Below are 24,425 nucleotides of genomic sequence, written 5' to 3' on the forward strand. Positions count from 1 at the left end.
TAATCTATCTGTTAAGAATGAGCAGAAAGCATGTGCAAATATCTGTACATTTATTTATTTGAAAAAAGAATGTACATTCGCATCAGAAATTACCAACACTTTGTTTGGATATCAAGTATGGATAAAAATGTAAAAAGTGTTCATGCCATAAACCAAAAAATATTGGCAATGAGTACCAGTGACTCCTGGATCAAAAATATTTAATAGTAATAATACAGTTAACCCACTACAGACACAACTAATTATCATACATTCAAAGACCTAAATAATCTCAAGTGTGGTTACTGTGGTTACCAAAGATTTTGAAAAGAATATGTATGTACATAAATTTTAAGTCCCGACTTGTCCCCTCAAATCAACAGCATGAGTCTGCAATAGCATCATCATTTACAAACTTTACCATTATAAATGTTCTTGGGGTTCTGTGGAAGGAGGTGCACAACAGCAGATGCCACATCATAATGGGAGGGAGACTGACATCATGGCAGACCGGTGGCAAGGATACTGCCCAGGAGGGTACGGTCCTTCAGAGCATTTTCAACATCCCTCTCCTCAATCTTCAGGGACACCTACAGGACAGAAAGCCAAATTACATCCAGACAGGTGTTGATTAAACCCCCCAATGCACTGACCTCATGTCAGTTGCAGGTATGAGTAGTTTGTCCTAGCAGAGTCAAATCATGCCAAATCAAATAAGATTTACAAGTTTTGCATGATTTGGTCTCAAACGGTCCTTATACTTCCATTCAAATCAGGCCACGTTGTACTTCATGGCGATTAGCTATCTTTAGATGAATGCTCAGCTCTGATTTGGCGATATCATTCACATTTGGGAAAAAATAAAGCCCCAGCTAATATTGGGCTGGTACCAGCATAGCCTCCATTCAAATATATATATGGATCTGGTAACTCTCTTATATTATAATAGTTTGCAAGATGGTTAATGTATCTGCTGCAGAGCTGTGGTCAGCTTGTAAACCGAGAATGTCTCGATGGCTGATGTGAGTTCCTCTTTGCTCTTGGGTTTGGCTTCACGGGACACATACTCCATCGCATGCCAAATGAGCTCAGTGGGATTCCAATCACTCATTTGCAAAACAAAAGCAGGGTGAGTGGAGAATTTTCCACACATCAAAATGTTGAACAAAAATAGTTTATTTCAATAATTGTCTGTTTTACTGTACAGCTACTTGTTGCAGACATTGGGAAAGTTGGTATATAAGTAACAATTTTTGGATTTTGCTCATTTACTGAGAAAATATTTTAGCACTATGAAACTTTACTTCAGACAGCTCTGGCATATCAGTAGCAGCCTAATTATCCATTTCAGTTATCTTACATTCATAACTTAATCGAGTCCGATTGGCTATGCTGGATTTTTACTAACATCACTGATTTGACAATTACTGTACATCAAAACTTCTATACCAATCTGGGTGGCTGTTTCTTTTCCATTAAGCATTTGGTATAGGACTGAATGGTGCGTAGCCTACACAATCCTAAAATGGCAACTGTAGCAGCAGTGTACAAAAAGTTATTAACCCTGTTAGATTTATGATCATGATTTACACATTCTGAATGTTGAATATTGCTTTAATATCATCCCGTCCCCATACCAGAAAACATGAGGTAATGATTACACATTTAGGTACTGTACCATATTGTGTTATGTTTTTGCATTATTTTTTCATGTTAAACCTTCATAAGGGGCACATGTATATGCTTTATAATGGACAAAAAGCATTTTATCCATTTTTGAGAGATTCTGGATAGGTTTCTGGACCCCTAGATATTTTAGGCAACTGTACCGACGGAAAAAGCTTAGACTTCCCACTTGAAAATGCCATGAACCCCTAATGAAATAAAAGACAAGAGAATGTAAGGCTAAAATGTTTTGTTGTTTTCTTTGTGGAAGCCCCACTTTACCTGTATGTTTGATTTGCATAAGCTTAGGTAAATTAAATAATAAAAATCGAAAAGCTTCCCTGGGTAGAATACATCTTCAGCTATTATGCTTCACTCAAACTTCCCCTAGTTGCATTTTCTAAAGACAAGCACATGCACATGAGCTGGGAGCAGTCTGCAATGGGAAGACAACATCCCTTGCTATACCGAAAGGTTGCTTGAAACACTGGTTGGGGAGCAGGTCAGAGCCACATGAGCCAGTGCTGTGTGTGTCATTAGCCAACAACAACTGTTTACTACGTACTACTGCTACACTGATGGCTAGCGGCGTCAAACGTATCCAGCATTACAGCATCAATTTCTGCACCAGCAGCAACTTAATTTCATAAAGATTATGAAACCATGTGGCAAAACTATTATCTTAAAATAAAGGACACAACTGAATCCATATCAACGTTTAGGCCTATATATCCAAATTATAGCGGCTTTCTTAATATACGTTAAGGGAAAATGCATCGAGGCACATTACAGGAGCACTGAGAAAAGCGCTAAAATGTACATGACCAACACAAAATAAGTAGTGAAAGAAATACAAGGTGCGATTAAAAAAAAAAGAAGTAATTTCTTAGTTCATTCAGCACATTTCTCCCTCCCTCCCTTAGCTTTGGTGGTTTACACACACACACACACACACAAATCAGCAATATTTCACGCAGTTGTCATGTAGCTATTCTATTCAGTTTATTCAAAGTCTCAGTTACAGTGAAAACCTGAAAATTTGTCGGTGGCGTTCTCATCACAGAGTTCTAAGCCTATCATTTTTATAACAACAACATTCGCAATTATTCATCCCCACCCTAAAGGCTTTACCTACTTCATCACAATTGCAGTGAATACATTTTGTGTGATTATGTGCAAAATTAGTATTGATAACGCTTCATAGGGAAATTCGTAATAAAACACCGGTCATTCCATAGCATGCCAGAGTAGACAGCAACGCGTTGTAGGTACCATGGACTACAAAAGACACAAAACTACAAAGCCCATATATCCACCTCAAAGGGACTCATTTAACCACACCTCCTACCACAGCCTTCCTGTTACAGTATTGGCTTACTGTAAATTTGAAACGTGCAACCTTCAATAAAACTGAGGTTGCCGTTGTTTCACACTCTCTATTCCATTTTCCTTTCCCAGGATTTGCCACCCTTCTCCCATCTCCCTCTCGCGTGAGTCCACACGCCAGGAAGAGTTCCCAAGGCCTGCAACCAAGCAAGGTGCGTATACCCTCGGCTATTGGCTGCAGGAGGAACAAGGCGCTCTGAAACGGTCCTACATGATTAGCGGTGGTCGAAGAACCAGGAGAGTCACGCACAACCGACGTATCCTGCAGAGCAAGTCCCACCAGGCAAGCGACCTGCGACAAGGAGCAGGCTGCATGTTTTGGAACCAGAAACGGGTGAGCGGCTTCTCCTTTTTTTACGACAACTCCCACAGACTTCGCACTGGAAACCAGGAAACATCTCTAACAACCAACCAAAAGCGAAGGACTCAAGTAAGGATGTTACTCTGGGCATAGCATAATTAGCAACAGACTGAATGTTGTAATGTTTAGGACTGAATGTACAAAACGGTGCTTATAATGGTTATGGTGTTTGAAGGGTTATTATAAACGTTCTGTATGTACGCACAAAACAGATCCTGCATGTGATCCTGCATGTGATTCCCTGATGGACAGGGAAGCTCGCTAGATAGTCTTACTCCATTTAAATACTAACTGATCATAACTAGAGCCCGACCGATATATCGGTTTGGCCGATATATCGGCCATTATTTGACTTTTTTGATGACATCGGGATCGGCAGTTATGACGCTTATGTGCCCCGATTTTTTAATAAGTATAATAAAACAACAAAAAAACAATGATTATTTATCTGTACTTGTCTGTTCGAACATTGTAATTGCTATTTACTAGAATTATCCAGTAGAGGGAGCTCTAATACAAGTGTGAACTGCAGCAGCTGACGCGCTACTTCCCTAATAAGACGTTTGTCACTCGTGCCTCATCCAATATTCTCCACTGCAAGACTCGTCTGCACAGATTCGATTGCCGCAATAAAGGTATGTATATTTAGTGAAAGTTTTTAATTAAATGTGTTTATACGACCACTATGTTTATCAATCCTCATTATCAAGCGAGCGAGCTAGCTAACATATTTGGTTCACTTTAGCAAGCTAGCTGGCTAGCAAGCTTTTATGAAGTGGCATGAGCACATAAGCAGCGTAGGATCTACATTTCCAGAGGACATCGCTGTATTCTCAGATAAATAACCAGCCAAAATAAAATGGTGATTGAATGTATCACACATTTGTTTTTTTTTTAAATCTGAGATAATGATATTAGCTACTAGCCTATATGATGCTGTGTAAATAGCCAACGCATGATTGCAAGCGAGTGTGTCATCTAGTCATGCGTCATCGTAGCAAGCTAACCAGACAGTAAAAACGCAGATAAAACACTTCTAACATGGATCATTTTAAGCCATGTTATCTAGCTTTGTCGTGATAACACGAGAGAAGGATTGCTGTTGGAAAAGTGAATCAACCAACAGTTAGCGCGGGTAACCTGCACGAATGCGCATTGTAGTTTTCACGCATTTCATCCAGTCAATTTAATTTCATCTAACGTTGCACTTGATTCACTCTTTAGCTCTGCTAGATAATGTCTTACTCTTTGAGATCATGTAGTAGAAATAAAATAAGAAAATATAATTCATTTAACTGAGAATATATAATAAGAAGTAATGAGGCTGTGTCAATAGCTAATGCGTTATTGCGAGCGAGTGTGTCATCTAGTCACGCGTCAGAGCGCATTGTAGTTATTTTCACCGCCTAATTCTTATGGACAGGGATGCTCGCTAGATAGTCTTACTCTTTGAGATCATGTAGTAGGAATAAAATAAGAAAATATAATTAATGTACTGAGAATAGATACTAAGAAATAATAACAAATTAATAATAGCAACAACAACAATAATAATAATAATATTCATAAAAATACATGTTTGAAACTGGAAATAAAAATATATTTTTTTTAATTTAATTTTTTATAGAAGGCTGGAAAAGAAAGGAGTAAAAGCAAGGTGTGGAGTTATTTTGATTTCACACACTTAAAGATGGTGTTAATATATATATTTAATTTAATTTAATATCATCTTTTACTTTATCTAAAAAGTTCTTTGTGTGTTTATTTTTATTTGTTTGCTTATAAGTTAAATGTTCTTAAATATAGAAACTTTAATAAAATATAAGTTTTTCAAATTGATTTGAAAATGTTGCACTTTTTGACAAAATATCGGTCAAAACATCGGTAATCGGTGGGCTAGGACTCTCCAAAATCGGGATCAGCATCGGACCCAAAAATCTGGCATCGGTCGGGCTTTAATCATAACACAGCACGTTGATCTTCAAGAACGCACACCGATAGCCATATAGCCAATATCCTTCATCTGTTTGGCACGCTTGATGAGCCATTGGTTAATCACTACTTCCAGCTAGTTTCAAACTCTGCTCCATCTTAGATCCTTTATTCTCCTGGAACACGTGTCTGCAGTATGCAACTCCACACATAGGAGAACATCCAACACTCCTCACACACATACACACACGCACACACATGCTCACATAGTTTATTGTACCTCATTGTAGTAAATTGTGCTTTGCCATTTTCGGTACTTCGTATTTAATATACTTGATTATATTTACAAGGTTGTCTGTATTGATATTACTCATGTTGAATTGAGTCAGCCACTACTAATCAAAAGGACTTAATAGAATACCTTCACCTCTTAGCTAAATCATTTATATTAATTTAGTATAAGCTGAATGTATGATATTATGATTTGGTTAAGATTAGTGTTGCACAGTGTACCGAAACTTCGATAGAATTTTCCGACGTTCGGTACTTTTAGGTCAAAGGTAAAAGCCAGGGAAATGTGTCCACCACATTACTGATTGAGAGGATGAAAGGTGTAATTTGTCTGAATCTTTGCTAGATGGCAGTAGCAACTAAGGTAGCCAAGTCAGGTGGTGTGCACTTGTGCATTCGCCTCGTTGATACAGCGCAAGCTTTGACTCAGTTCACTTCAGTAGCGACTAGCGGGAGAGAGACAGAAAAGTAATGCCTTTCTGTTTTGTAAGATTTTATTTCTGTTATTATTATGGTGTTGATCTAACACTGTCCTAATTTGGAAATATTTTATTATAGGAAGATGCTGTATTGTTATTAAAATATGCTGTTTTTAGATCTATTTTAAAGTGAAAGACCTGTTTAAAGATTCTTTAGTTTACAATTGTTAATTTTTGAAATATATTTAATATATTTTTCTATTGTTTAGTGTTCAAACACTATAGGCCTATGCTTATTAATATGTTGAACAGGCTTCAACTTGAAGGTTGTTAATAAACCAGGTTGTTAATAAACCGAAAATGAAGTCAACCCTTGTGGACAATACGTTTCTGGGCTGCGTTTCCCAGTTTCGATGTACCTTAACGTTTTACAAAGATTTCTAAGGTATACCTTTCAAAGGGAAACCGCTTTTTTTACGAGTGTTTCCCAGACTATACCTTAACAGCTGCCTTAAGGGACACTTCCAAAAGTACATTGTAAGTTGGAGCTGGCCTTCACTGTGGTGCTGAAAAGTTTATCAATCGATGCCAAGCGAATTGATTGTCTCACTTGTAAAGGCTTATGAATGAATGTTTTAATATAACAAGTGTTGTCATAATCATTTTACATCAATCTAATATTGCAGAAGAGGAAGCCATGCCTACTAAAGATCATCTGCTAATCTCTTTAAGAGTCCGTTAAGACGAGACCTTGTGGATAAAATAAAGAGCATCAATCGGGACATATAAGCCATAGTCTGGGACTTTGTGGAAGCCCAGGAAGAAAGATATAGGCTACATATGGGTGAATTATTTTGTTCTTATTGAAACAAAGGTCTAATGTTAATTTGTTTTTGTCACACAATATATAGGAAACTGTAGCAGCATATCCACCGATTTCCGCGGACTGTTCTCTGCTGTGCAAAAATGACCGTAGATGAAAGGCAAAAGCGCGTCTGTGGAAATTGATCATGATTAATTCTATACCGGGTAGGCCTACCTGTTAAAGTGATGTTCATCCACCTTGATTTGCTATTGGATTATCTTAAGTTTAACCAAGAATATCATTATTGGGTTGTTTACCGAAAATCGTAAAACATGGTAAGAAAGAAATGTTCTGTAATGTTGATATTTACCCAGTGCTATTTTGTTTTATATAGGAGGTGTAAGCTAAAGGAAAAGGATGTAGATCATTTGGCTATGTTTGTTCATTATGAGCCACCGCACCTGTATGTGTGTTTATGGCTAGGCCAATCAACGTGCTCTAGTTCCCTCTAGTTCGGTCATGCAAGTAGACTCATTCAACGTCGGCTTTGCTCACAGGGTTTTATATTCTTAAATAAACCGGCGGTTTGTTCCAAGTCAGAAGGTATACCTTAGCTAAGGAGGCGCTGGGAAACGAGACCTAAAGGAAGACCTTAAGGTATACCTTACGATGCACGTAGCGCTAAGGAGACTCTGGGAAACGCAGCCCTGATCTATTAAGGTAATTTCAGTATCGTTAGGTACTGAGTATCGAATCAGTATCGTTTAACTTTCAAGTTTCGTTTCAGTATCGAGTATCGTGATACTAAACCTGGTATCGGTCAAAATTTCGGTATTGCGACAACACTAGTTAAGATAGACTATTAATGTGTAATTTTAATTATAATTAATGTATTCATTTAAATTGGTAATTTATAGTTTGTATACTTAATTTATGAGACTGATTATTATATGCTGGCGCCACCTGTGAGGATATAAATGTAAATCTTCTACATGTTGGTGCCCCACCATGAGAAGTAGCGGCATGTTACCTACAATGTTCGCACCTGGGCAAAAGCACCTGTTGTTGTCTATTGTCTGGCAGGGGTTTGTGTGAAGAAAATAGCACAGACACAGACTTAACTTGGTAAACGTAAAAATAACTGATGGATATCTTCTATAGTTAGAGAAAATTATATCTGAAAAATATCACATCAACAAAGCATGGTCATTCTGGACCTTATATAGCATAAACAACCTTCATACTGCAAAAACAATTTCAAAATCAGGGCCTAAGCTTCATTTTCATTCATATGGGCGTTTGGAACAATGTGTACAACAATATACTGCTTCTGAACAATAGTCACATTAGCCTATCTGAGAAAAAGTATCTGGATTCCTTAACTAGTTTGCTTAATTTAATCTCTGGTGCTGAAATGCACTGAAAACAAGTAGACAGTACATGCCTCCAAGACTGGATTCTGACACCTGTTATTCAAATGAATCAAGGAACTAGAATCAGTGGATTGAAAAGTACACTTTATATTTCAATCCACCCACAAAATAAAAGCCATTCATATGGCATACTTTTGCAGTAAGGCACTACTGTATGCCACACTCAAAGCAGGGGCAGTACCTTGGTAAGACGTGCTTCCTTGGCTTTCTTCATGGAGAAGATGCCTCGACTCTCCAGCAGACTGCAGAGGGACAAGCACTCTCCCTGGCCCACACTTCCCACCTGTCTCTGGACACACAGACGGCTGTACACTTCGTGTAGCTGGGAAGAGAGGGAAGATGGTTAAGAACAGGCTATAATATGCAAACTAAACCATGAATGCATGACATACAGCATTCCTGTCCTTGTGATTTGGGCTCTGATGGTTAATGAGCACACACAAATTCTCAGATGTGCAGAGCAGTGAAGAAAGGTGCCCAGTTCCACAAAGCACAAGTTCTTTAAGACAAATCTGTCCTTATTCAACATTATGGTAAACCTTAATTTGCTCAAGTGATCTTAAAAGACCAGAACGTTACATTCTAAATGTTGCCACATACAGGAAGACGACATGTCGAGCTAATAATTGCAGTGAAGCCGGACCAACCGCAGTCGCTGTCACACAAAGTCACCATCTAAGCCCTATATTGTCATGGTGCTGTATTTGTCATGCCAAGTTATTCAGTGCTAAGGCAGAGTGAGTGTGTGTGCCCACTGTCTTTTTCATCATCCATAGAATGTTTCTTTTTATAAACCAGGGAAGGAGGGGATGGGCTGGGGGCTTCATGTAGGCAGTCATGCACATGGCTTTTCACTGTTGTATTAATCATATCAGAGAATGACTGCTGCAAAAATATAAAAACTCTTCACTTTACCAGTGTTTATTATTATTTTTGGAAACACAGTCAAAGATAATAGGTTTTGAGTCAGGCTACTAGGCTGGTCACAACGTTTCGGAGGTGGGAGAAAAAGAACAAAATTAACTGTCGTGTGTAAAATTTCATTATAAGCGGTTCAGGAACTGAACTTTATGTTGCAGAAGGAACAAAAACGGAAACTACAATTGAGATTCTGCTTGGAACAAACAGAAAAAAAGATTTCATTTTCAAGTACTGATCGATACTAGGTGAAATGGACCTTAAATTAGAAAGCAGTGACATCTCAGAGTGAGTGCATATGTGTCACGTGTCCTTACCTTCCCTAGAGGTATCACGCGACTCTTCCCATGCCTTGTCAGCAGCAGCAGGCAGCAGACCAGGAGTTTCTGTTGGAGGGGGAAGTGTTCTCCTTCTCCACCTCCAGTGGCCATGCGGTCCCCATAAACCTCAGAAAGTACCCTTGCCACCTGGGGGACGCTCACATGGGACCCTTCAGAGACCCAGAAGGAGGAAAGTGTTGCTGTCCTTTAAACTATACAGTACAGGCAGCATAATATGGACAAAAAGTTATACTGCCAATTTTTTTGCTACATACAGAAAATAATAATTTATATATAGCTAGATATAGCAATAAATTCCCATTGGACATTTAGCTATATCTGCCATCTACTCTTGAAACTAGCCAATGGCAGGACACGCAGATACAATGAACAAAAAGGCACATCCCATTGTTTGAATCCTTTTAGGTAAAATACAACTGCACTTACTTTTGGCATTTTGACCAAGTTTAGCTAGCTTTCTAATGGTACAGACAGTGTTATGTTAGTGAAGAACAGTGATGCAGACAGCACTGAAATGAACCATAAAAATCTGCGCCGCGGTAGGCAGGCCTACCAGTGAGATGCGAACCAGTGCCATAGTGCTACCCAACTCTATCCATGACTCAGACAAGCTATACATGACTACAAGGTAGGCCCTAAAACCTTGAGCTAATACTGCAGGCTTAGTCGAGCCATGGGCTTGTTTGGATGGCCTGCAGCTGGGTACTATTGGAGTCCTTTCATTACAAACATAATCAAAATGCTCAAGCATACTGGCACTATAAATCAGTAAATTTGACTGTTCATTGCCATTTTATTTCCTTAAGCATTATTGATATTCAAATTAAATCTGAATATGCAATTCATACGTTTAGGAAAAATCCAGAAGGGGGAGCCATAGGCTAGGGGTTTCATAATTGCAGATTTATTGATTGTCTTTGTGACAATGGTCAAGCTGACAGCTGGGGCATTTCTACTGTAACAGATTTAACTAGCCCACTGTAGCGAATACCTATATTTTTTAAGTAATGTTAGCTAGGCCTACACCATCTACGTACAAATAATTAGAAGGTCTATCTTGTGTACAATAACCCATTAAAAACCCTTTCCATACTCCATTTAAAAATATGACACTCATTTATTGTACTACATGATAAAGGAGAAATGACTGAATAAATTAGGAAACAGTGGGTAGCATAGCTTGGGGATATCGCTTGTTTAATTTGTGGGAGCCAAGACAGCCAGTATTAATTGTTGTAACTTGACCTTTTGACATCAATACTTTTAATAGCAGGCATAGATTTTGCCAGTTTAAGTTAAGGACTTATAGACAGTGTTTTGCGTGCAAGTAACTGTTTGTACGTTGAAAATGTGCTGTTGTTGAGATCTGTACTATACCAACAAAAAATATCCTGGGTACAAAATTGCTTCCAACATTTTAATCACCTGACCAGACTATTTAAACCAATCTTCACAGCTGAACAATACTGCTGCCATCATCTAGAATGTATACAAGAGACAACACATTTTTTTCTCTACAATACAATGGTATATGTTCTTACTTGGGATGGGTCATAATATTTGTATTTCACATGAAGGGTGAAAATCTATTTTTGATGTCATATTTTTAGAATTTAAATCAAGGGTGTACTCATTTTTGCAACCCTTGATTTAAGAAAGTTGCCCAATTTACTTATTTTACAGTTATTGATTACATATTTTTCTATGTTGTTATTAAGTATACATTTAATAATTTTCAATTTTGTAATCTTTCCATGAATTGTAATGGTGATCATTTAGAAATAGAAAAATGTGTGTGCGGAGGGGATGTACTCATTTATGCCGTATAATGTACGTATTTGGTTGTTACGAATATGCTTGGTGGCTTGCTTCGCAGGCACAATGGCACCTTTTCAATTTTCTGCGTCCTACTAGCTGAATTAGCATCACACGTACTATGCAATTCTCTCAATGAAGAATGTACAAATAGTTTCTGGGCATAATTTTCTTAGGATCTGACTGCTCGAAAAACTGCTCTGTTTAAAAAAAGTAAATGCTATATGACTTGATACTTTATTGATGAGGCTACAGCTGTTCATAATTATTTCACCTTCACACTGGAATTTGAGTGACGAGGGAAAAAACATGTATTGGATGATTTTGATAATGTTTGACTATAGGATATAGTTTGTCATTTGTATAGTCCAAAGGTCAGTCTTTCTTAACTTAACATTTAGTCCCTCTCTGTTTAGTTAACGTAAAAATGCAAGTGTGAGTAATTTAAGAACAGCAAAGACATGCAAACAGTGCCAGTTATTTTCTGGCAACAAATAATTTATTTTCACTACTCTTACTTTACCCAATCTACACTTCCTCTGGAAGGCAGATTGCGACTGGTCAGAACATGCAGTGTTGGTTGGGTGTGAAAAAAGTCCCAATTGCAGCTTTTAGCTATTTTGAAATCACACGTTGTTCAAATTGTACTTTCAATATGAATTTGATTAATTACTCTGCCCTACTATGCAGTAGTGGATTGTGCAGCAGTCCGCATAAGTGTACATTCAGTACACAAAGATCTCTCCACAGCTGTTGCTTTTACCTTTAGAGTCAGAGGTCAGGTTCAGCTTCCTCCTCCTTGCATCAGACTCCACAATTTCCACAGCTCTCCTTCAGAAAGGTAGAAGAGACTTTGGTCAAGTTAGTCCATTATCCACAATTATATCACAGTATTTTCCATATTATTGACAATAAACCATATTTGAATTTCCAACACCAATTAAAGTAAACTGAAGCACATGCTACTGTAACTGTAGAAGAAAAAGAAAAGAAAATGCAGTTATAATCAAATTAATTTCACGATTACTTTATAGGGCACATGAACACTAAACAGTGTGAAATATGCAATAACATCTAAAAATAGGACAATAGGTTAAAACATTAAAAACCCTAATATACCCAGAAAATGTGTGTATACTATACAACATATTCAATTTTCAATTTATGATTTAAAAAAATAAAAATCCAAGCTTCTAGGTTAGGAACAGATGAGACAAAAAAAGAAAGTATTATATTAAATGTATATATGCAGATGGCACTCCACGGGCCAGGACTTGATCAGGAGCAAGGACAAAACAGACCCCCCAAAGCAGGATGAGAAGACAGGTGATTGAGGTCATGAGCATGTGTGTGCTGCACCATGCCATTTTAATATGCTGCCATTTTTTTTTTCAGAATAACAGAAGAAGCACCCTGGGTTGACCCAGGGGGAAGGTCAATAGTGCATAACTAAGATAAATGTTTCAAGTAAAAACCACCTAATTACGTACGAAAGGGAATGTATAATCATGCTTTGCTGACTCACTCCAAAATCCTGTGCGAGCTGTTGAAGTGTTTCTTTTATTTGATCAAATATAATAAAGAAGTTATCAGTGTGAATAACTTGCAAGGTACAGTCTCTCTTCCTTTAAGACCAGTGTGATTTCCACAACACACTTTAGACATACATATTATAGTAACAATATTATCGAGGTAGTGTGACTGGACATGGTGGCAATTCAAGATCTAGGAACGAGAAATCATTATATTGAAAAAGCTTTGTTTGGAATTAAGTAGGCAGACCAAACTTCCTCCTTTTCCCGGACATCTTCTTTTAGAGAGCGAAAATATCCAAAGTGGGATTTCTAAATTCCTAAAAATGTCCAGTTAGGTTTCGTATTCCAGACCATAGGCTATATGAACAAACAGGCTAGTGTTCCGTGCATAACAACAAACTGCCCCAGTCACCTTTTTTGAAATCCAATATATGGTCACCCTAAATTCAATTTAAAAATACACTTCCAGGTAGGGCTGGGCAGTAAACTAGATTGACTATTATCAAATGTTTTTCAAAGCATAATAGCCATCATCGCATGCAAATGTTCTCACTTTATCACATCTTTTTCTTTAATCATGGCCTACATGATCCAGTAAACATCCAAACTTCAGAGACCATGCAAAATGCTGAAGTAAATATAGCGTATCACCCAGCCATATTTCCAAGTATCCTTAAACTAAAGAGTACCGTCGATGGTTTTGCAAAACTGCATAGCGCTGCGTGAATTCATACTGGTATAACAAAGAAAACACAGTATAGCCTACTGCTCAGCCCCAAGTTTATCCATTGAAATTTACAGATCTGCTCATAGCAAAGCCTCTTAACATTTCACTGGTATATTTTCAGATTAAGTAAATGAAAGTAAATGAAAAAAAATCTAAATAGAATCAAATTTAGCACCTTCAAAGAATGTTTGTGTGTAGCGCCTCCTACCTGCAGATGTCCAGAGCTTTGCGAGCATCTCCTGACACTGCTGACACCTTCCGGGCGCAAAACTGCACTGCTGCTGCATCCAATACTACCTCCCCTGACACCTGATGCACAGAAGGAAAAAACCCTAATATTGACCCAAGCAGCATACAGTCTAGTTTCAAACCTAACATTCCTTTTGAAAATACTTGGGTAAACTGCAGCTCAGTAATAACCAACATCCTATATTTAACATTGTCTGTTCAGCCCTTCTATCCTTAATTCATAATTAGACTAGTTAACAGTGGTGGTTGGTGAGCTGAATACTTTAATCTGTTAAGTTTTCCGCCCAAACTGATAATTGTTCTCAAACTGTTTTAATTAATTTCCCTTGGTTAACAAGTGTACCAATGATCTTAATAATCAACAGGCAGGTAACCGCACAGCTTATTCCTCATTGTGTTCTGGAGATTCACTAGCCACTGCCATTTAATAAATGCACAAAAATAGAACTAAGATGAGGGGAACCACAGTATATACTAGTTAAATAAACTACTCTTAATAAACAATGCTAATGACAATAATAGAAAAATTTATTATGCAAGGGCACATATTTATAATGGAAACATACAGTAGAATAGCAATCCCCAAGGAGTCGTGCCACTGCTGCATAAGAAATTTCTAGCGGAAACACAGCAGATTTAATCTCCACTGTAAAGTACGCCAGTTTCCCAGAGCTATTGCTTTCACAATACGTAACCCTTAGGAGAGGTCATTTACAAAGTTAACAGAAATGTAGCATTAAACTCAACTGTGAGCCTTGTAAACTCAATCCAAGTTGGCAGGCACTTTGGTGTTTTTTAAAGACCTTTCAGTATCCACACATTAAGAAGACTTCCAGATTATCTTTGAGAGTACTGAAAGGTTCATCAAAAGGACCCTGCCAAATAGGATTGGATTGCAAATGGAAAAATGTAAGCTTTCAGGCTCTAACATTTGCCATGTCCATTGCTATCCCAATCACGAGCCTTGTTGCATTGTGAGACGCCCTATGCTCTAACCTGTGTAAGACGATCTTGCATGATGGCTATGAGCTCCAACCTGCTATATGGAGGGAAGTGCAGCAACAGCGGGCGGCAGTGAGGTCGTGACTGCAGCCGGGGAAGAATGCGGTCTGTAAGGTCAAGTGCATTGGCGATACCTGCAAGTGATAGACCATTACCATGAAGAGTTAACCGTGATGTTGTCAGGGGTCATGCAAGATAAAAGCAGCAACCAGCAATCCCAACACGAGACTTACCGATAAGACAGAGACGAGATTTCGGGAGGTACGGCCATTCAAAGATAGTGTAAAGGACATCTTGGGCTTTACTGTCCAGCTGATCCATCTCATCCAGAACCAGCAGACTGGGAAAGAGAGAGATTGTGTAAATAAGTGAAAGAAGGGCAGCAGCGGCAAGTGGTACAAGGCATAATATTACATTATTTCTGTGTCCAGGAAGGCAGGACACTCACACTGGGGGTCCTGTGGTCGTCAGAAGGTTCTCCAAACACCGGACACTGTGGCCCCTGGAGGCCCCAAGTTGCTCAACCAGGAGGGGGAAAATCGACTGGGAGCTGCGCAGCCTCATGCAGTTGATGATCACCTTTTGTACAGATTGCAGCTGATCCTAGCAAAGGGAGTGGGCTGAGGTTAATATACTGCACAGCAGTAGAAGTAGGAACAGTCATTAAAGCACTGAGCCAAAACCAATCTGGACTTTTACAAAAATGCAGGGTGGCATTTTTTACTGGCTCAGTGAACTGTTTTATACAACGGTTCTCTAAATCTGGCATGCAGACATAGTATGTTTTTTTGTTTTGTTTTTTTTTTTATTCTTTCCAGGCAATCAATCAATAATAAATAACTGGATTTCCAAGAAGACAGTACATACATTTTAATGTATTTGACACTGATTATTATTTTTGGCTAGGCGCGTGCAGGACACCACCTCTAGCTGTGCAGTCAACACAATTATCTGTATCTGTATTGGCACAGGAAAAAACTTACTTGTGCAAAATGTATGCTTTCCTGCTGAAGAAAAAAAGCAATTATTGACTTAATCATCCAGAGATGAGCTCAAAAAAAAAAAACCCAAAAAAAAAAACAAAAAAAAAAAACAAACTAGAAATACCGCCTCGCGGCTGTATGCCTCCACCAACCAGTAGCCAGTTTGGATATAAAATGTCATCACTTCATCATTTTATCCTATAGGACATTTGTGTGAAACTTTGTCATAATTAGCGTATGAATTCTTGAGTTATGGCCAAAAACATGTTTTGTGAGGTCACAGTGACCTTGACCTTTGACCACCAAAATCTAATCAGTTCATCCATGAGTCCAAGTGGACGTTTGTGCCAAATTTGAAGAAATTCCCTCAAGGCGTCCCTGAGATACTGCGTTCATGATAATCAGGACGGACGGCCAACCCGAAAACATAATGCTTCCGGCCACGGCTGTGCCGTCGCGGAGGCATAAAAACCCAACAAAATGAAAAATCACCCAAAGCCACCAAGTGCCGCAAACAGCACTGTATTACGCAAAACGTTTTACAAAAACATCTAGAAAAACATCAACAGCTTTAAATATGGCAGTTGCAGGCAGAGCTTCAATGGATGCTGGCACGTTTTCTTTTTTTGCGTTAGCTATATTAAACATATAGCAGATATGCAGAATAAACATAGGGCCATTTCAGTAGCGCAGAAAGTGCTTAGTCTGTCTGTCAGTATAAACTTTAAATTATGAACTTTAATATCAAAATGACTTCATTAAAGGTTAAATTTGCCTGCTGAATTGATTTGTGGAGTGACAGGCTGATGTCAGCACTCCACTGGCCACAAGGCAGTGAATCAGGATCAAGGACAGAACGTGCTCCTCAGCAGCAAGACAAGGGGACAGGTGATCAAGATCATGGTGTGTATGCTGGGCTGTGTCAATTTAATCTGCTGAATTTATTTAAGGATAAAAAGCAAACAAGAAAAATAACTAAATAGAAATTAAACTACCATATTCAGCGCTATTAAAGGCCATTACGACCAATTATTTGTGATTAGCAAACTGAAACTGGCGACTCTTTGGAAAATAATCTCAAAACTTGTTTGCAACATTCTACAACAGACCCATTCACATCAAAGCGAGAAGATATAACGTTATGGTTACCATAGCCACAAATCTCACCACTTCCTTGTTTAGTTATTTCCTTGTTTGTTTCAATATAAATATGTAGGTAAATTTAGCAAACATGAATGAAAGTAGTAGTGATAATGAGATAATTCAATTGGGGCAATACGACCGGATATTATGGCAATGCAAGATCATCTAGTGACGATGAAATCATTATATCAAACAAGCCTGCTTACACTAGGAGTTAAGAGAATATTTTAGTTTTCTAACCTATTGTACATTTGTGCTTTTAAAAAACAGTTGCAATGCCAAACTTGTAATTAATACGGCATACCATTAAGCATCATGTAAAACATTTCCTGTTAAAAATACATTTCAAAACTAAAAAATTAACGTAGATGTTCTAAATAAGCCATTATGCATAACCACATTCACAGAGATAGGAACTAAAGGGGTACTAGAGATGTGACAGAGCCCCTATCGGTGTAAAATGACTAGTGCTAGAGAACAGAAAAAGTATTAACTTCTCCAAAGAAACAAATATATAATTATCTAATAGATGATTGCATTGAAGCAAACAATTAAGCATCTAAGATGTCCAACCCTGTTCATGGAGATCTACCAGGGTTTTTACTCCAACACTAACAATGCACAAAGCTAGGGATCACCTTGAGCTGCTAATTAATATAATCAGATGCGTCGAATTAGGGTTGAAATGAAAACCTACAGGATGGTAAATCTCCAGGAACAGTGTTCACACTCTCTCTTCATGTGGCAACCAACGGTGTTCCCCGGGACGTGCCGCATGAAGAGAGAGAGAGCACACCCACACAAACATAAAATAAACGCCATCTTCACCCGTCCCCCTCACGGGTTCCAGGCAAAAACAATTAACTAAAACAACAAATGAAAATAACGAAGACAAAAGAAAGTAAAACTAAGCGAAAACTATTTCAGTTCCCCGCTCTGTAGCTGGACTGCTTTCCAGCAGACCAACCCCTCCAAATTTTCAGTGGGGGTTCACTGTTCCCCATCTTATTAAAAAAAACCAAACTGAAATTAAACAAAACTCAAATAAAGAAACTCCATCTCGGTGTGAGCTCCCAGTCTTGGCCCCAAACTGTGAAGAGCAGCACACCTTCAAGCACTTGGGCTGATTAGCTAACGCAGCTCAGGTGCGTGTGCTCTCTCCACCAGCCGGCGCAGCTGACACCAATCCGCCTCACCGGCGGACCGAATGCCACACCCATGTTTGAAAATAGAATGCTTTGCTAATGCATCTTTGTTTAAACAATGGATTTAAGCCCTAATGTTCAAGAGCAGAACACAACAATAAGATGTGCCCACTGGCCTGGGGCCACTATGAGATTGGTTCGGGCCAGTTGGTTGACCTTTCACTTGCACATCGGGTCAGTACCCTAAATAAGACTTATCGGGGTCGAAGAGAAAGATATTTTTACCAGCCTGGAAAATACAACCGCTTGCTTATCAATAACAAACAATACAACTATGTCATTCATTCATTTTTGTACTGATAACCAATGATTAGCCTAAGCCTTACAGCTTGATGATTTATTAATATTTGAAGTATTAAATTCTCAATCTGTTTGACATATTTAACCTGAAGAAAAATAAGCTTTCAACATGAAAAAAATGGCAAGTTACTCACACATACAAAGCACTGTTGATAAGTCATTGCTTCAAATTTGCCAAATCTAGGCCAGTCTTTAAAAGCACTGACATCAAAATTAGATCAAGTTACAAAAAACAATATTGGTCATCTAGGCTGACACAAATTAAACCAGCTGTTTTCCAAAACAATGCTACTGAATGTTTCCAAAATTATTTCAAGTAACTTGGCCCTGTGTGTACAAGCATAAAGTACATTAATGGGGCAAACATATGCCTGGATAGGTTTGGAAGATTCAATATTTATTTAACAGGCATCAATATTTCTCATTTTCCTCTGTATTTATTTGACTGTTCTCACTAAGAAAATCGACAAGTCGTTATCTTGCACTGGTTTCCATACGACCAGTAACCATACCTACCAAACCGAATCACTGAGACTTTGGTGCATAACAAGGTAGTTAAAGTTAAACTCGGTCAAAATGCCCAAAGCAAAACTGTCTAAAGTATGAATATACTTTATTTGGATATGAGTTTCCGGCAAAGATTATACAGTTGCAAATGCAATAGTTTCAATTTTTAGGCAATAATAGTTAGCAAGAAAGCAAGTGTAACAAGTTAAGAGATTTGCCAGAGACCGAGGGGGGATTTGAAACTCTGCCTCTCACATGGCCAAAGGTCCCATAGGCAAACACGCTACCCAGTATTCACTTCATGTCCGTTATGTGTGAGTATCCGATTTTTTTATTGGCTGATGTAGCAAAAAGTCCAATGGGCAGATGTATTCTTTGTGGGCATTTGTGATTATGTAAATCGGCAGGAAAAAGAAGGAAAAAATGCTAAATACCCTAAGTTTGGGGCTTTATTGCATGGACGTGTGAAGTCGTTTAAGAATTCTGGCTGTTGACATGGTCAGATGGTACAGAAACTACAAATTAGCCGACTATATCATTACTGCTGTAATAATTTGGTCTTTCGTTAAACTTCAAGAATCTCACCTTAACATTCAAAATCCAAGATACAAAATTCAAAAAAAAATGAAGGTTGTCCATAATTTGATAATTTAGTGATTGGCAGACTTTCATATCTAACAAAAAGACTAAAAAAAAATGTATTTTTTAACCAGGGCTACAGATTGGCATTTTGATCCTTTAGAGTAAATAATCTGTATTATCTACTTGAAAGCGGTCATATTTATTTTGGCAGCTGGGCCTACTGAAATGTACCTGAGGCAAGTAGAACACTGACCTACTGGCCCAATGAGGCAAGTAGAAAAAAATCCTTATCATATAGCCTTGGAGACATACATACTAACCAAGAAAAACAATAAAAGGATAAATTCGGAAAACTATAACTTCAACTTGAACGTGAGCAGCAGCCTGTTGACACAAAATGAAGCTTCTGCAACCTCACTGCTTCTAGCTCTTAATAAATTCAACAATCAATGAGTCAAAAAATATTCTCAAATACAACTTAATTTGACAACATTCATTTCAGTCATCATTTAGACTTCAAACTCAATGAATGGCAATGTAAAGTGCCAAATCTGCCGAATTGTTTTTGAGACAGTCAATAAACAAGGCACCTGCCCCTCTCACCTCCATCTCCTGCAGTATGCAGTTAAGACAGGCTGTCTTCCCTGTTCCTGGCGCTCCAGAGATGTAGAGGCTGGCAGGAATACCCAGCTTCACCTTGTCTGTCAGAAAGGATCGAATGGAAGCACACTCCTTGTCCCTGGACAACAGATGCTCAGGAACAGCAGTGTGGAGTGCCTGCTTCACACTGTGGTAACAGGACTCTGTGTGACAGAGAGAACGTTGGATATAATTTTACTTCTAGCATTTGAACAATGAAGGTTCAGGGGACCATAGAAATTTCAGAAATTCAATCCAGGGGCTAAACTGCAAGAACACCTGAATAGCCAGTAACCACAACATCACACAATGAGGACAGACTATTTTTTAAACTACTATGTCATGATCAGCTACACTTCAAAACCATTTATCAAGTTATTTCATGACCAATACCCAGGTAGCAACCGTGGGGGGTCAGTGAGAAATTATCATAGTAACAAACATATGAATGAGTAAATTCAGTTGCAAGGGACATACTGGAGGATATACAGAAAAGGGATGGTTAAATAAATGCATAGCTGGTGAAAAGAAGATTTTCAATCAGTGGAAGATAGTTACTGTGTAGTGGAAAAGTGACAGTATGACACACAGTGAGGGCATCAGTAAGAAGGGGACCTGGGAGTAGGAAAACAGGCAGGAATGATTGCTCTCAGTTGCTCAGAAAGGGAGGAAACTTGCCTTCTTCAGAGTACAGCTGAGCTGCAGGAGCCTTTTTCTCTGATTGGACAGAAGCGCTTGCAGGGGTATCCTGAGGCTGGTGGAGGGTGGAGTGAGCATTAGGAGAGGCCAGGTCTGCAATGGGGTGCTTTGGGGAGATCAGCTCTTTGTGCACATGTGACAAAACGGGGGTGTTCTCATCAAAGTTCAGCTTGCGGGGTGAGGACAGCTCGGGGCACTTCTGCTTAGGGGGCGAGCCCAGGAGGGTAGGGGGAAGGTTGCATCCATTCTCATCTCCTAAAAGGTTAATACAGTAAAGGTCTTTCAATACAGTAATAACAGAAACCAAACACAATATCCTGCAAGACTGCATATATCCCAAGACCGAGCAGATTACAACTTATATGAAACATACAGAACAGAAACTAGGGTCGTGATATAGCCAAAGATGTAATTTTCAAAGTAATGTAATAAATAATTTTTTTTAACTGAAAGTAGGGCCAAATGTTAATATATTAACAAACATTTATTAAATGGATTGTCATATTTTGTCTTGTGTACAATGTACATGTAAATGTACACAGTTAACCTGCAGTAGACCTGAAAACAGTTCCATGAAATACAGCCTCAAAACATAATTCCCCATTAGACAGCTTTGTTAGCTGTGCATAAATGTAAAAAATAAATCATTATTATTGTTGAAAGTATTATTACAAATCTTTATTTACAGAGCATTTTATATAATGGTCTGCAGCCCAAAGGGTATACAGAAAAAGACAACCAATAAAACACAATATTATCAATGAATACTAAATGGTTCAAGGCAAACAAGCTGTTAGCAAAGAGCAAGCCAACAACTGGTCTACTTCCAAAAAGACTATGCTGACAGGGAGAAACTCTGAACTGACCAATACGTACCCATACGCTTACGAGGGCTTAGTGGTTGAACGGCTGCCCTGGGGGAATCTGGGGCACGCTTGGGGTTCAGAGCAGCAGATCTGGGAGACTTTGACTGCAGGATCTTGGTGGTAGTTTTAGGGTCTGGTGGAAATATAGACCCCTGCTTTGGCCTGGTTGCATCCTTGGGTCTGGAGCCAACAGACTTTCGCTTCGGAAACTGCAGAGTGGGCTGGCTCTGAGAGCGGGTGCTAGGCATCTTTGTCTGGGCTTGGGATCTGGAACTGAAGCAAACACGACAATGTGCCGACCTAAAATATGTTACTCAGTGCAAGTCAGAGTACCAGTGCGAGCTGATTGACTGGCTCGTTATGTATAAATAGAATGTTGGAAATACGAATTAAAGGTAATGCTTTTTCAACTGAGACGCCAACAGACCAATATGGCTCGTCATAGCGACAGAGTCGACTACCTTACCATACAGTCAAGCTAAGACATAAAACATAAGAGGACGTAAAGTCACTTTCAATGTTCATAAGTTTCATCCCACTTTTGTTAGCAAGCAACCAAAAGTGACTTGTCGCTAACAAAAAACTTAGATTACAGAATATCAACATCAACAAGTTAAGATAAATGGGACTACATTAACTAAATTAGTAACTTGTCTATAAATACGACCTATTATAGTAAAGTCTTATAAGTATACAAAAGCATACCGAGTTACATACCTGTTTCTTTCGACGATATCTATATATATATATATTTCGACTTAACGTTACCAAACTATGCTTCTCGCTGTTTCCTTATACCTACTAAAAACTGCCGCCAAACTGTTCTCCCTCCTTTACGCAAGTTCCGCCTGACCATAGATCGTATATATCCTAGAGTGCAAGCCGTAAACATTCATACATAGATATGCTCATGCTCACTAGACTGGCTGGCACGCCTTCAGCGCAAGGGACCAGCTTTCGGTTCTCAACCTCAGCACCGGAAATACTATCGCCCCCTGTTGATCTATAATTTTCGCTCAAAAAAGCAAGTTTCCCCATTGGGCTCCATTCATTTTTGACAGCAAAAATAAAATACTTCCACTCAAATATTGATGTTCACCCCGTGCATTATATTAAGAGGAAAAATCACTTAATATTTTTCCAAGGTACAATATCTTTTTCCTACCAAACATTGAAAAATATGCATTATGTAATAAAATATACACATTTTAATGAATATCTGGACCAAACCAACCATTGTTTCAGAAACTGCAGCACATAATGAAATTTATGATCACAAAAAAATGGACCAATGAGGTTTTCTTTGGTTGTTAAATCACCTTATGTCTATGAATTCAATGGCCTGCAAGCGCTATTACCCTAAAGCATGCGCAGTAGAGGCTGTCCCGTTACTTCCTAAGCTTCACCGCCTGGCCCCCCTTGCCCTCTCCAGTTCCTGGCTGTGTCCCAAACAGAGACTGTAAAAAATATGGACAAAGCTACTGTGACGTCACCCATTTACTCTCCGCGGGTCTCTAAAACACGTTTTGAAGCTCAATGGCGGGCGCGGCCATATTGTCGATTTGGAGCCAAAGGCCAGCCTTGGCAAGGCGTTTCGGCCAGAGGCGGTCAATGCAGAGCAGCCGGGAGAAGCTGAACAGCCGCCGCCGTGAAGGAAAAGAGAGCTGGGGGACCGTGGCTGCGGACGTGCGGCTCCACGCACGGCAGGGCTACCCGTCCCTCGACTCGGCAAGGCAGGACGAGCTCGCGCTGCACGCCTTCCTCCAGACCCTCTCCCCGGAACGGCTGCGCCAGCACGTCATCCTGACCACGCCCCGCTCTCTAGACGACGCTCTGAAGGAAGCAGAGAGGGCGGAGGACGTCCTCTGCTTGGCCCCAGGGCAGACAACCCGGCCCCGTGTCCGCGAAAGCGACTGCTACGAGGGGGAGGAGGAAGAAGTCCGCTGGGCACGCTCACCCCCAGCACGACGCGGCCGCTGCTATCGCTGCGATGAGCCAGGGCACCTGGCCCACGACTGCCCAGCACCAGCGCCCAAGCCCCGATCGCCACGGCCGGCGGGGAAACAACGCGGAGGCGGCGCTGTGAGGAAACCGCTGTCCCAAGAACCCATCCTCAGTCAGGAGCAGCCTGCTGCGCCTGAAACCAGTTCGGCCCCACTCGCGAAAGCAAATATTCCATCTGCCTTTGTGAAGGCAGGAACCGAGCAAAGTCCTTCCATTAGGAGAGCCGAAAGCAAATTCCAGCCCGCCCTTTTCAGGGCAGGAGAGCAGCCTGCCCTTTTGAGGGCAGAAGAGCAAACCATCCAACAGTGAGTGGGCCGATTGGGGCAGGCGGGCGGGCTATACCTGCATTGTAGGCTGGATGGGCAATCCTGCTGGGCACTGGTCGACACGGGGACCACCATCTCCCTGGTGCGACCAGGAACGCTCCCCAACACTGCCTGGTCCCCAACAACCACTCAGCTGCTTTCAGTGACGGGACAGAGGCTCGGCATGCGGGGCAAGAAGATGGTGAGCGTGGAGGTCGGAAACCGAGAGGCGGTGACGCACGAGTTCTGGCTGGCCGACATCAGCGACGTGTGCATAATCGGCCTGAATCTGCTGGTCCACTGGGGTGCCACGGTGGACATCGCCAACGCCAGG

General features: G+C 39.8%; 1 protein-coding gene across 2 annotated transcripts; it reads right to left on the reverse strand.

The window, feature by feature from the left end:
• Positions 1 to 39: 39 nt before the first annotated feature.
• Positions 40 to 22,669, reverse strand: cdc6 (cell division cycle 6 homolog (S. cerevisiae)). 2 transcript variants are annotated; one of them, XM_035407204.1, is made up of 12 exons: positions 22,500 to 22,669; positions 21,793 to 22,055; positions 20,896 to 21,171; positions 20,182 to 20,381; positions 15,307 to 15,461; positions 15,092 to 15,198; positions 14,853 to 14,992; positions 13,816 to 13,916; positions 12,109 to 12,176; positions 9,507 to 9,679; positions 8,453 to 8,593; positions 40 to 569 (listed from the first exon to the last, which is right to left on the reverse strand). In XM_035407204.1, exons 2-12 carry the CDS (start codon positions 22,028 to 22,030, stop codon positions 480 to 482), a joined length of 1,689 nt encoding a protein of 562 aa, XP_035263095.1. In that variant the 5' UTR covers positions 22,031 to 22,055; positions 22,500 to 22,669; the 3' UTR covers positions 40 to 479. The 2 variants fall into 2 exon arrangements, with proteins under 2 accessions (XP_035263095.1, XP_035263094.1); XM_035407203.1 differs by having other exon boundaries at positions 21,793 to 22,082.
• Positions 22,670 to 24,425: the final 1,756 nt, after the last annotated feature.

Source organism: Anguilla anguilla, chromosome 2 (assembly GCF_013347855.1).
Source record: "Anguilla anguilla isolate fAngAng1 chromosome 2, fAngAng1.pri, whole genome shotgun sequence".
Taxonomy (NCBI): domain Eukaryota; kingdom Metazoa; phylum Chordata; class Actinopteri; order Anguilliformes; family Anguillidae; genus Anguilla; species Anguilla anguilla.